Below are 13,186 nucleotides of genomic sequence, written 5' to 3'. Positions count from 1 at the left end.
ATCTAGGGCCACTCAGTGGGAGGTGGTACGTTCTTCTTTGTCCGCCACCACAGGTAGCCCCTCCCACTTCTGAGAAGCCTGAAAACCCAGGCACTCTTTCTTAGCAGAAAAGTAAAAATAATAATTTTCATAAAAAGTATAATATATTGTGGTAAGACAGCTATTATTTGAATGCTTGGTATTTGCCAGGAATTGTGCAACATCCTACAACAATCCCATGATATAAGTATTATTATTATTATTATTTTTGTGTGTGTGTGTGAGGAAGATCAGCCCTGAACTAGCATCCATGCTAATCCTCTTCTTTTTGCTGAGGAAGACCGGCTCTGAGCTAACATCTATTGCCAGTCCTTCTCCTTTTTTACCCCAAAGCCCCAGTAGATAGTTGTATGTCATAGTTGCACATCCTCCTAGTTGCTGTATGTGGGACGCGGCCTCAGCATGGCCAGAGAAGCGGTGCGTTGGTGCGTGCCAGGGATCCGAACCCGGGCCGTCAGTAGCGAGCGTGAGCACTTAACCACTAAGCCATGGGGCCGGCCTGATATAAGTATTATTAATCTTCATCTTATAGATGAAGAAACAGAGCTCCAAAGAGGCTTAGTAACTTACCCCAGTCACACAGCTCAAAAACGCTGGAACTAGGATTTGAACCCAGGTCTGATTTCAGAGCAACTCTTATTCACTAGTTTGCTTACTGAGTTTGGGCTCAGGTCATTGGCTCTTAGCCCACCAAAAAATAAACTATCCTTGGGATAAGGTGTCAGCTATTTACCCTGAGTGTAGAAGAGGCTTTCTGAATTGAGATTAGAAAACTGGTGCAGAAGCAAGTTGGTGTGGTGCTATGGGTCTTTATGTATCTGAGCAGCTGGAAATCTCCTTCTGTAAGAAACAAGACTTTGATAAATTCTTGACTTACTTTAATTCTTAACTCACTTTTCTGACAGTTTTATCTCTCAGAAAGCTGAGGAAGCCATAAAGAAAAAGACTTCACTGAAATTATATTCTTAGCAACAAGAAGGATCTGGTTGGTAAAGTCAAAGTGTTGGGAACCTTAGCAGAAAGTGGCCATGTTTGGAGAAGCCAAGGGAAATGGAGAACTCGCTGAGTTTGGGGGAAAGCAGATTTTAGAAGGTCCAGGAAAAAGTGGGTCTGTCTGGGCAAGAGCTTTAAAAGGAAGGATGACTCATAGTCTGATAAATGAGATGTGCTTAATGCAATCACAAGTGATTACTTCAAGGAACAAGAGAGGAGACACCTAAAGAGACCAACGTGGCCACATGGGGAGCAGTTAAAGTTGAGCTTTTGTCTAAGAGATGAAAAAGGGGCCTATAACCAAGAACGAATAGAGAAGAAGGGTGTAAACCTCTGAGAACACTGTCAGGAACACCAGGTGGGTGAGACCTGGGATGCTACGAACAAAAGGACCTGCCTGAGCAGTTAGTGTTCAGAGTGAGAGGAATGGCAAGGAAAGCGTTTGGCCACCTGCTTCCGTCAGATGATTCAATGTAGCAGATGACAGAGAGGGCATTGCTGTCCTCTCTTGTACTTCTGTTTTGCCTTTGACTTCTCTTTTAAGGACAATGGCCTTCTTGCCAGAAAGAATAAAACAAACATGGTTAAGAGGAACTTGAGGGCCAGCCCCGTAGCTTAGCGGTTAAGTGCGCACGCTCCGCTATTGGCGGCCCGGGTTCGGATCCCGGGCGCGCACCGACGCACCGCTTCTCTGGCCGTGCTGAGGCCGTGTCCCACATACAGCAACTAGAAGGATGTGCAACTATGACATACAACTATCTACTGGGGCTTTGGGAGAAAAAAAAGGAGGAGGATTAGCAATAGATGTTAGCTCAGAGCTGGTCTTCCTCAGCAAAAAAAAAAGAAGAGGATTAGCATGGATGTTAGCTCAGGGCTGATCTTCCTCACAAAAAAAAAAAAAGAAGAGGAACTTGAGCCCAGGAGCATGAGGAAAGAGGAAAAGAGGCACTGGCTTCTCTAAATTAGTTTGGATCTGAAAAATCAAATGAAAGCTTCTGGACATCATCATGAGACCTGTGTGTGTGAATCTTTATGGCGTCATGGCGGTTGAGAGGGGCAAGGAGACAGGGTGGCTAACTGTTTTGGTTTTCAAAGTAACAGGGCAAGGTTTTGAGACGTGGTTTATGAGCATTTCTAAAAAGGAGAGGTGATCTCTTGGAGCTAGTGTGAGTTCTATAAAAGCAGGTCTTGCCAGACTACTTTAGTGCTTAATTCTTCCCTCCCTCCCACCCTCCCTCTCTTCCACAGAAAAGTACATCAGTCTTACACATACCACTTGCTGGCTTATTAAAAGTGAACGCACCCGTATAACTACCACCCATATCAAGAAATAGAACTTTATCAGCACCCCTGAAGACTCTCTCATGCTCCCCCCCAATTCTAATTTCCTTTTTCAAAAAGATTTGCCAGCCTATGAAATTAAATCAATGTTATAGACACAGAGGGAGTCTGCAATTCAGGAAAGCATTTGGCAGAATCTCATGATAATCTAATGAGTCAAGTATAGAAATGATGATAAAGATATGTGGGTTTGTAGCTACTTGAATGATCAGACCTAATAAATGTTTATTTATAAATGGTTCAGTGTCAACAGAGCCCTCACTGTTGTGACGTGCTGGAGAGCTCATATCAGACTCTGTCCCATCCAACCTCCATTCAGATTCTTATGTGAGGACATGGGAGCAGATGACACAGATCATGAAGGGATAACCAGCATATTGAATACATGACAGAATGAGGATCCAAAAGAATAGTGACAGGCTAGGATGAAGGGCTCAGGTAGCAAAGTGATATTTTAAATTTTGTTGTTATTAAATTTTTAATTTTATAAATAACCTATATTCGTTATTTCAGAAAATAAATCTTACCACCCAGAAACAAATATATGGTGTCATACCACCCATACCATTTGTAACTTGCTTTTTGCCTGCTGTACTTATGTCCAAAGCCGTTTGGGGAACCCTTGGCTCATCCGAGGATCATGTGAACAGCCTCCAGGGATTTGACCTAGGCAGGCCCTGTGTGAGTCAGTTCTGTGACACTACTGTCAAAAACCTAGATGTGATCTGAGGCATTTGGAGTAGAGTAGCCTCGGGGCAGAGGCTGCTGGGCCCACTGGACTAGAGGATTTGGCCAGGCTGGAGCCCTGCACGTAGGTTTAGGTACCACCTCTGAAGGGATTCATCGGTACACGGAACAGCATCCCATAGAGCGTTGTCAAGGAGGCAAAGGATTTCAAGAGTCACACGAAGAATGACTGTAGGATCCCGTGATGTGAGAGGGGAGCTTTCTCTGGGCCATTGGCTGCTTCTAAGCTTTAGAGGGCTGACCTGTCAGGGCAGGATCAGACAACCCTGTCTACTTTGAGAGGGTAGATTTGGGATCAGTGAGTATAAGCTTCATGAAAGCAGATTTCAGCTTAGTATTAGACGACATTTTTCTAGCAATTGGAAGAGTTTAAAACTATTGTAAGGCTGCCTTGTTCAATAGTAAGCTCCCTGCTGCGCTAGTCTTCAAGTATTGGGCAGCTAGTTATAAGAGGTGCTGTAGTGGATAAAAGGTTGCGCATTGGGTCCTGTTATCCCAAATGCTGGTCCTCAGATTAGTGCCAGGCCTACTGATAAGAATCATGTGGGGCATGTATGAAAAAATCAGGTTTTGGGCCCCATCTTCTGGATTATGTTTCAGTATGTGTAGGGTAAGGGTTAGAATCTGTTAGAATTTTCAAAAAGTGCCCCAGGTGCTCCTTGGAGAAATGGCTGATTCCATGGCTAGTGCAGGAAAAGTACGATATCTTGTACAAGAACATCTTGTGCCAGAAAGTAAGGAAGTGCTCAAAGAATGATGGAAATGTGTCAAAAAGATGCAGAAGCCAGTATGACAATGCTCTGGTGATTAAATTAGGGATCATTTGAGCATCAAAATAAATAATGATAGAAATAGATTAACCCATAGATTAAATCCATGAATCTATATTGATATAAATGAATGAATGAATGAATAAATGAGGAAGAAGGAAAACTTCTTTCAGGTAGAGTGCCAACAAAAACAGATTGAAGAAATGATGGAATTTGAATATCACCATTAGACAAGCATCATAGTAATAATTATTTTAAGCAAGAATTATCAGTGAATGCCATAACTAGTGGGTGAAAGTTTGATGAGGAATAGGCTGTCTTCCTATCTCAAAGTGTCTTCCACAAAATATTTATTAATTTCAAAGAGACGAATAGTATCTTTTTTTTTTAATTAATTAATTAATTTATTTTTCCCCCAAAGCCCCAGTAGATAGTTGTATGTCATAGTTGCACATTCTTCTAGTTGCTGTATGTGGGACACGGCCTCAGCATGGCCAGAGAAGCAGTGCGTCTGTGCGCGCCCGGGATCCGAACCCGGGCCGCCTGCATCGGAGCGCACGCACTTAACCGCTAAGCCACGGGGCCGGCCCCAAATAGTATCTTTATAGTGGAGAAGTCTGGCAGATACCACCATGACTGAGTAATCAAAGTGAACATGACTAGTTGTGGGCTTGACTGACATCATGTGCCTCCTGATATGATGCACTGAGAAAGACATAACATTGCCTTTGTGGTATTTTTGCCAGCATGCATAACCTCAGTCTAATGATGAAAAAATGTCAGACAAATCCAGACTGAGGGACATTCTACAACTGACCTTTGCTCTTCAAAACTGTCAATGTCATGAAAGACAAAGAAAAAAATATGTGTAAACATATATAGAGAGAAAGAAAGGAAAAAGCAGATGTGATAAAATGTTAATTGGAGAATCTTGATGGGAGTTCTTTTACTATTTTGCAACTTTTCTGTAAGTTATTTTTCTGTGTAATTTTTGATAATTTTTTAAGTGCCCAGTCTGAAATGATTTAAGGGGAAAAAATGCCCCGAGTGATTGTAATGCAGAGCTATGTTTGAGAGCTACCAGATGTTTGTCAGGAAGATTCTTTGGTGCCCCTCCCTCTGAGGCCTACTTATCTCTTCAGAGGTGGGCAGATTATCTGTGTGTGTGTGTGTGTGTGTGTGTGTGTGTGTGTATGCGAGAGAGAGAGAGAGAGACCGGAAGGAGGTCCTAGAGATACTCTTATGAGCGCTATCATTGTGGTGAATTGTGGGCATCCCATATTTGCTTACATGACTGGCTGCTAGTTGGGGACCATATATGAATGGGCCTAGTGATAACTCCTTCCCTTCCGCAGTGTTCAGATGGAACTTCTGAGGAGCCCAGTATAGTTCCCACCACACTTAGGTGCTATTAGGCTTGTTACAGGCAAGATATTTTGTTTCTCCTGAGGGCTTCACTTTCATGTGGAAGAGTTGGATGTGGCATTCATTTTTTTTGGTGACCTATTCAGTTTTTATTCAAGTTGGTAATTGTCTATATCTTAATTGATTTATTGATTGCTTAGCCCTATAAATCCTTAGGTGGCACGCTGGTATAGATCCCTAATGAACCTACTTATTTCAGGATTACACGTCCTGCCGATCCTTGTGATACACAGGTGATCAAGTCCACACACTAGGGCACAGACAAGGTGAGACCACCAGAGAAGGAATCTTTCTGGGCAAGAAGGTGAACATGCACAACTTCATCAGGCAGGATCGCAAATGATTAAGCCTGACCACATATCCCCGTCAGATATGCCCCTTTTCCCTACTGCACACCATCTTCTCAGGGGGTATTTCAGAACAATGGCAGTTTTTTCCTCTGTTATTAAGAGAATGAAAAGAAATAATAATTGTCCTACTTAGAAATATTGCGAGGACTCATGAGAGCACATACTCCGATGTGTCTCCAGTGTCCTGTGGACAAGCCTAAAGTGTAGGTTTGAACTGGGACTCTGGATGACACAGGTTCTGCTGTGGGGCTTTCACCTTAGTATTTCCTCAGCCCCACCTAACTGGTCAACCTAATTCTTATTTCCCGTCCCAGAGCTCTGCCTTTTTCAGTTTTTCTCTTTTTCCACTAATTCAAACTCCCTTTTCAGCCCTTGTTGTTCCAGTTCACCCTGAGCAGGATTTCTGTGTCTGTGCACACAACCCTGGTGCCAGCAGTGCCCACTGTGTGGCCGTGCGACCTGTACAGCTGCACAGGACCCCACCCTGACAAGGGCCCGTGCTTGGTTTAATGCTCTGCCCTCACCATCTTGAAATTCCTGATAGTTTTTGAACAAGGGCCACACGTTTCCATTTTGCACTGGGCCTGAAAATTATGTAGCCAGTCCTGAGTGCCAGGGATGGAGAAAGACAGCTTCTGGATCTGAAGTGAGCTGCATTCTTATGGGTCCCCTGACTGGGTTTGGCTGCACACCCTGAAATCAGCTCCACTATTTCCCCCTCACCTCCCACCCCACCCTGACACTTACTCAGCTTTGGTTAGCTAAAATATGACCTCTGACCCTTGGCAGATTGCTCACATTGGTCATCCTGACCCAAACTGTTTGGTTTCTGCAAATGCAGTCACTTCCATTTCTGCAATCTTCTCTCCACCCCCTAGCCAAGACTTACAGAGTAGCAGCTGCTGCCATCCCTCTACACACAGACAGCTGACTCGGTTGCTGATTGTGAATATCCCAGTAATCCAAGTGCTAATGGTATTTATTCAGTCCAGCCAGATTAGCCCTGAACAAGGTTTATTCTCACTTATCCCATCGGAGATGAGCTACGTCCTTAAATATCCTTTTGTTGACTTTGTGCATACCAGCGCCACTGATGTCACTGAGAGGCATGCCAGGCCATGCCCTCAGATCCCCAACTGTCAGGATACCCACCTTCCAGCCAGCAAGTGCTTCCCCCCACCCCCACCCCCACCCTAGGAGTGGGCTGCAGCTCTGGTCCTGAGTCTGTAGGCTGGGAGAGGGATGAGGCCAGCATATGTGTCCAAGGCATCAGGGCTGAATAAAGCTGTGTTCTCAAGGATATGGTCTGGCCTCTCTGTGTGGCAAACCCACTATAATTATAATTTTTCCATCACAACACATTGGCTAGCATTTTGGCATTCGTTAACTATTCTATCTTTAATGCAAGGTAGTTTTAGCTCTGCCTCCCAGGTGAGGAAACTGAGGCAAAGGGACTTGCCCAAGGTCATCAGCCATTGTTCACAGGATTCTCACCAAAGGTTCTCCAGGCCCTGAACCTTGCACATCCCCTAGACCTCACTCTGAGCTGTTTGGGGCATTTCCTCACCAAAAGCACACAGCAATTGGGTCATTCAGAGCCCAATGCTGAGCTGCCTGGGGAGAGAGAGGTTCTGAAAGCATGTTGGTGTCTGCCTCTCCAAGGCAGATTGCTCAGGAAATGCCCGGCTCTGCTGTCCCTGCCTGGATGGACTGAGTGCCATCTGGAAATGCGGACTTTGTCTTTCCCACCCTCCCTCTGCTGTGTTTCCTCAGCCCCTTGACTGGGCAGCACTAAAAGGCTGTCTTCAGAGGCTGTTGTATGGAACCCCTGAAGTGTCTACAGAGCCACTGAAGCCCTGAAGTGTGGGGTAGAGCCCAGAGTTATGTGGGCACCCTCATTTAAGCTTGTCAGGAGAAAAGGCCAGGCAGGGTGTGGGCCCAGGGCTGCCGAGGCCACACTCAGCCACAGGCCCACATTTGGCCCACGGTCCTGCTCTACTCACCCAGGTCCTTCATGACTCTGCTGCAGGTGAAAAAGTAGATTTATTGCCTTATGAAAGTGATTTCAGCAAGTGGCAAAGGGCATCAGGCTTTCTCTTTTTCTCTGTGGTTTCACTTCTGTGTATGAGCTCTATTCTCTCCTAATCTGAATGGGCTTCCCTCCATGAGGATAGGGTGGGACCCGGATGCTGTTGGCGTAGCTGTAGGTGCTCCTGGCTTACAGCAACCTGCCTTGTGGAGAAGAGAGCTTCTCTCTGTCCTGACTCCAGTGTAGAAGACTGAGGGGCTCTGATTGCCCCGTCCTGGGTGACCCGCTGAGGCCATGGTAATGGGAGACTATGATGGGCCAGCACTGGGCCACAAGCTGTCCCTTGTGGCCTGGGGGGCTGGGACCTGTCCCATCGGGATCACAGGAGTGGGAGGAAGAGAGGAAAGGGTATCAGTGCCAGGAGGTGGAGAAGAAGGGGTGCTGGGCTGAAACAGGCGCACACCCCGTAGCTAGAGCCAACCTGACCTGGGTATGGTGGGCTGTGCCTGGCTCAGAGTGTCCCTCCAGCTCTTCTCCTGTCCCTGGGGTCATCTGGTCTGGCCTAAAGTTACGTAGCCATTCATTCATTCACTTGAGACCTGTGAGTAGAATCTGCTGGTGTGGTCTCTCTTGGATGTGTGGATGCTGGCTTGTTCAGTGTTGAGTGGCAGAGAGCAGGGTGAGCGTCCCTGAGGATCTGCCCTGTGTGTGGGGCTTCTCTGAGCAACTGCCTGGCAGTGGCTTACCTCTAGATCTTTCCTAGGACAGAGTGCTGTCGGGCCCTCTCTAACCCACATCGGGGCTCCCGTGACAAGAAGTACCAGGGAAGCCATACCTCTCATTGGCTCTTGGCATCTTTTCTTTACTCTCAGTTGGCTTATTCTTTCTCTGGAGGATCCCAGGGATTTGCTTACACAGGACATGCCCTCCCCTTTTGCCCCTGATAGTTTGTTTCTTGTTGATTGTGGTTTGGTTCCCTTTGGGGTTTGAGTCTTCTCTCTCCTTCTACCAGGTGAGACCTGGGTGGGCAAAGTCCAAGTCTTCTGCATGTTGTCTCTCCCCTCCCCCAACACTACCTCATGTTGGTGACAGGGCTGCTACTCTGAGAGGTGCCCAGGTGGGTCCCTGGCCCAGCGTGCTCAGGCCGGGACTCCTTGGATGCCCCCTCTGTTCCTGAGCTCTGATCTTGGCCTTCAGGGTTGGCCTGGTGATTATCTCATTTCTGGGTCTTGTTCTCAGCAGATCTGTAGATAAGGATGAAGCCTCGTGTGCTGTCTTTGGAGAGTCTTGTCTCTGCCGATCTGTGGGCCCGTGAGGGATAGGGCTCCTCAGTAGTGCTCACTGAGGCTGATGCAATGTCAGGCCTCGCAGCCCTCCTTCCTTGGGAGGCAGCGTTTGACGTTTGTGTGAATTTCTCAGCATGGTCTTCATCTTTTCCTAGACCCTGCCTGTCACGGGTGAGCGTTCCTCAGGCACATGATGGCAGAGACAGCCCTAATTAGCTCATGCTTTGATGAAGCAGCTGCCTTTCTCAGGTTGGGGGAGCAGGGGGCAGGGGAGAGGCTCAGCTCCCAGGCCCCCCTGCTTCAGCACCCACCTGCTGTCTGGTGAAGAGCTGTCAGCCTCTCTTCCCCAGAGAACCCAGGCCATCTCCAGGCTGCTCCTTAGACACAAGTGGAGTTGCAGTGGGACAGGCCAGCACCCACCCTGCACATCCTTTCTGGCTGAGAGGATGCAGAGAGACACTGAGGGAAGAAGGTGCCTCCCATTTTATAGCAGGGAAACTGGCTCAGCATGCTAAGACTGCCTTGAACCTTGAAGCTCGTGCCTGGTAGGAATAGAGAGGTGGGCCCTCTAGGACTCACTCAGGCCCTGTCACCATGCCATTTGGCCAGCTTTTATGGAGCTCCTGCTGTGTGCCAGGTCCTCTCCTGCAAGCAACAGTGTATATACTCTCTTGTTACTTGCCTCCCCTTTTCTCTGAGTTTTAGACCAGAAGCCAACTCCTTCTGATTTGTCTGAACCCTGCCTCACTCTCCAGGATGCCATGAGGGCCCCCTGCCAAGGTTTGGGATTAGGAGGAACAGGTGCTTTTGGGGTCTCCATGGAGTTGGTGGCCATGCTAAGGTAGGGCAGGCAGAACCAGGTGGAGACTTGGTGCCCGTTGTGGACTCTCTGATCTCAGGCCTGGACCCATCCCTTGCTGCTGGCCTCAGGCTTTTTATGTGCCTGCAGCCTTTGTTCTTTGAGGCCTCGTAGGGCTGGTGAGGGAGCCTTAACCTTTCTCAAGGGCCTGACTACACAGGTCCCTGTGCTTGGCACGAGCTCCTTGATTGATCGCTAATTTGAGCTTAGAAAGCAAGGCGCCTGCAAAAGGGTATCCTGCTGGGGTTCCCAGCCATGTTCCCTGCCTGGCACCCAGCCCTGTTGGAGGTCTCACCTTCCAGGCCTCACATCCTTTCATCCAGGAGGGCTGTGCCTGAAGAGTTTGTTTGAATCTCCTCACTCTTTTCTCCAGCCCAGAATGGATTTTGAGTGTTTCAGTGTTGCCATTTGTTGGTTGGTACAATCATGGTTATATACATGTGTTTATTCATTCGTTGCCTATTGTCCAGGGCCCTACGACGTGGCAGGCTCTGTGCTGAGCCCTGAGAATAAAGGGACAGAGAAAATCGCAGTAGCTGCTCTCATAGAGCGGAGGGTCTGGTGGGGAGGCAGCTGGGTTGGTTGTGTTTTAGGATTTAATACTCAGGGATTCAGAGGCTCCCTGGATCTTGTTCTCTCTTCTTGCCTTCCTCTCGCAAGCGGTTACTATGTGCTGTGTGTGCTCTCCACCCAGAAGAAAGGAGTGGAATGGGTCCCTGCCCCTGGCCCTGAGAAGCTCCACACCCAGAAGGGAACAGATATCTTAGTAATAGCCCCCAGTGTGTGATTTGCCTGTGGTCATAGAAGAAGAAGCACCCAACACTGGCTTGGGGGTATAGAGGAAGGCTTTCCATAGGAGGGACTCTGAAGTAGCACCTTTAGCATCAGAAGAATCTTAAAATGGTAGAGGTGATTTTCCTTTCCAAATCACCCCAGCCTGTTGGCTGCCGGGGAGTGGGAGACTGGCATGGAGCCCTTGGCCCGTCATCTGTGCCATAGGCATTGTACCCAGGTGTATCCACAGCAATTAGTCTCTGTTTCCCCAGCTAAGTTCTAGCTTGTCCAGAGTGGGAACACTCCCCACCTCGTGCACCTTGTTTCTCCCCAGGGGTGGCTGGTGTGGTGTCATCTCCCTAACCACCAGGATCCCTGGGCTGGGCACAGTGGTGGGCCCTCAACTCAGTGAGTATGTGCAATGTCACACTTTCATGTGCTTCCCACCTCAGCAACCCAAAGGTCCAGGTGGAGGCCATCGAAGGAGGAGCCCTACAGAAACTGCTAGTCATCCTGGCTACGGAGCAGCCTCTCACTGCAAAGAAGAAGGTGTGTTTCTGTTCCCTTCCTCCTGCCCAGCCCCCAGCACAGTGATGGAGCCTGGAAGGCAAGGTTCCTTTCCAGGCTGTACATGTCACCCTTTGAGGGTCTGATTGGTTGTGTGCTATGTGGTATAGGGGGAGAGGTCCCACTCACCTAAAGCAGCATGGCAGCATGCCAAGGTGTCTGGAGGCCTGGGTTCAGCTCCCATAGTGTAGTCTTGGGTCCTGCACTCTGGCTTCCTGCCGTGGGCCTCAGTTTGTCTACTGGGTGATCTTGAAGGTGGCTGACATCTCTTCTGGCTCTCTCAGACCTGGATTCTGGGTGTAGCTATACCTGAGGGATGTGGGTGGGGCGAGGAAGAAAGGGGGCTGGGCTGGGGTAGTTGAGGCACCTCTGACTGCCTTTTCTGGGCCTTGGGGCAGAGCCAAGTCTATGTGGCTCCTCACCCCTCACCCATCTGGATCTGTGCCTCCCCAGGTCCTGTTTGCACTGTGCTCCCTACTGCGACACTTCCCCTATGCCCAGCAGCAGTTCCTGAAGCTGGGGGGGCTGCATGTCCTAAGGAGCCTGGTGCAGGAGAAGGGCACAGAGGTGCTGGCTGTGCGTGTGGTCACCCTGCTCTATGACCTGGTCACTGAGAAGGTGAGTGCTCAGGCCTGCCCTGCCTCCCCCTCACTTTGCTTTGTGTTTACTTCTGGCCATTTGACCCTGGCCCCTCCCACGTCTCTCCCATCCATCCCTCCATCCTCATAACTGAGTGCTCCTGAGCAAACATGCCAGCCCTGAGCTGGACAGACAGGGCTGCTGTGGGGGCCCCTCCTCAGAGCCCTGTACCCAGGATTTCTGAGACATCAGGGAGGATGTCCTCTGGGAAATGACTGCTAAGCTGAAACCTGAGGGCTGATGAGGAGGGCGAAGGGAGGAGGGGCACTGGCAGTGGTCAGGGAAAAGTGTGCAAGCGAGGGATCAGTATGATTGAAGGCCAGAAATAGCCAGGATCAGCCCTTCATGGAATGAAAGGTCATTTGGCTGAAGGATAGTGTGGGGTTGTGAGGAGCAGGTGGGATGAAGCAGTTGCACCTGGGAGCCATCACAGCAGCCAGGAGACCAAGGGGCCAGGGGTTGGAATGATGCTGAATCTTGAGATTCTAACAACCTAGAGGTGCCTCCTCTGGGAGCTTTGGCTCTGGGTAGGGGCTCAGAATGGCTGCCCTCAAGGGCCCCCGGGACCCAGGTGCTTCCACCTGTGAGGAGACTTGGCACCTGGCCCACTTTGGTCTTTATGAGCCTGAAAAGTGTCTTAATTAAGGAGAGAGTCAAACCAGCCAGGCCTAGATTCTTAATTCAGCTGCTGCAGAGAGCACTGGCATGGCTTTCTCAGCTGTCTCTCTCGGGCCACACTCTCCCTAGAAGAGCTGATTGCAATTGGTAGAGCAGGGCTGGGCAGCCACTGGAACTGCTGCTGAGTGTTGGAGGCCAAGGGGCCCACCCCTTCCTCCCTACCCCCTCTCCTGCTCTGTGCACCCCTCCTCCAGGCCTCAGGCTGAGGGTCAGGGTTGTCTATTGCTGCTTCTCTCTGTCAGCTATTTGCTTTTGTGTATGCGCTTGCTCTCTCACTCTTTCTGCCTCTCTATCTCTCTTGGCCTGTCTTGTTTCTCAATCTGTTTCTCTCTCTCTCTGCCTCCCCACCCCTCCAAGCTGTAGAAATCCAGTTTCTCAGAACAGCAGGCAGCCATGTGGTGCTCACATCCAATTAATAAGGCCTGGGCACAGTTGACATCCTGAGAGTGGGCCAGTGAGCCTGGAGAAGGACATGTACATTGGCTTGGCATTTCCCAGGAGAAACTGATCTCTTTAGTCTGGTGTCTTGGGTGTCTCTTTGCTCCCCCAGCCCTGGTATGGCAGGCACTATGACACTGGCTCATCCCCAGAGAGCTACCACTGGGAAGACTCATCAAGGCTGTCCTGAGTCTGACCCCGGGAGCCTGCCTTTGAGGCTTTGGGGTGCTGTGAAGATCGGGGAGGGACTG

General features: G+C 49.1%; 1 protein-coding gene across 1 annotated transcript in view; it reads left to right on the top strand.

The window, feature by feature from the left end:
- SIL1 (SIL1 nucleotide exchange factor) overlaps positions 1-13,186 on the top strand; it is a 221,783-nt gene that overhangs the window by 205,674 nt on the left and 2,923 nt on the right. Inside the window, exons 8-9 of the mRNA XM_058541387.1 lie at positions 11,066-11,162; positions 11,634-11,798. Of these exons, the coding sequence (XP_058397370.1) occupies positions 11,066-11,162; positions 11,634-11,798 (262 nt within the window). The remainder of the gene's footprint in view (positions 1-11,065; positions 11,163-11,633; positions 11,799-13,186) is intronic.

This window comes from Diceros bicornis, chromosome 1 (assembly GCF_020826845.1).
Source record: "Diceros bicornis minor isolate mBicDic1 chromosome 1, mDicBic1.mat.cur, whole genome shotgun sequence".
Classification (NCBI taxonomy): Eukaryota; Metazoa; Chordata; class Mammalia; order Perissodactyla; family Rhinocerotidae; genus Diceros; species Diceros bicornis.
The sequence above is the reverse complement of the archived record's forward strand: the minus strand, read 5'-3'. Positions and strand labels throughout refer to the sequence as shown.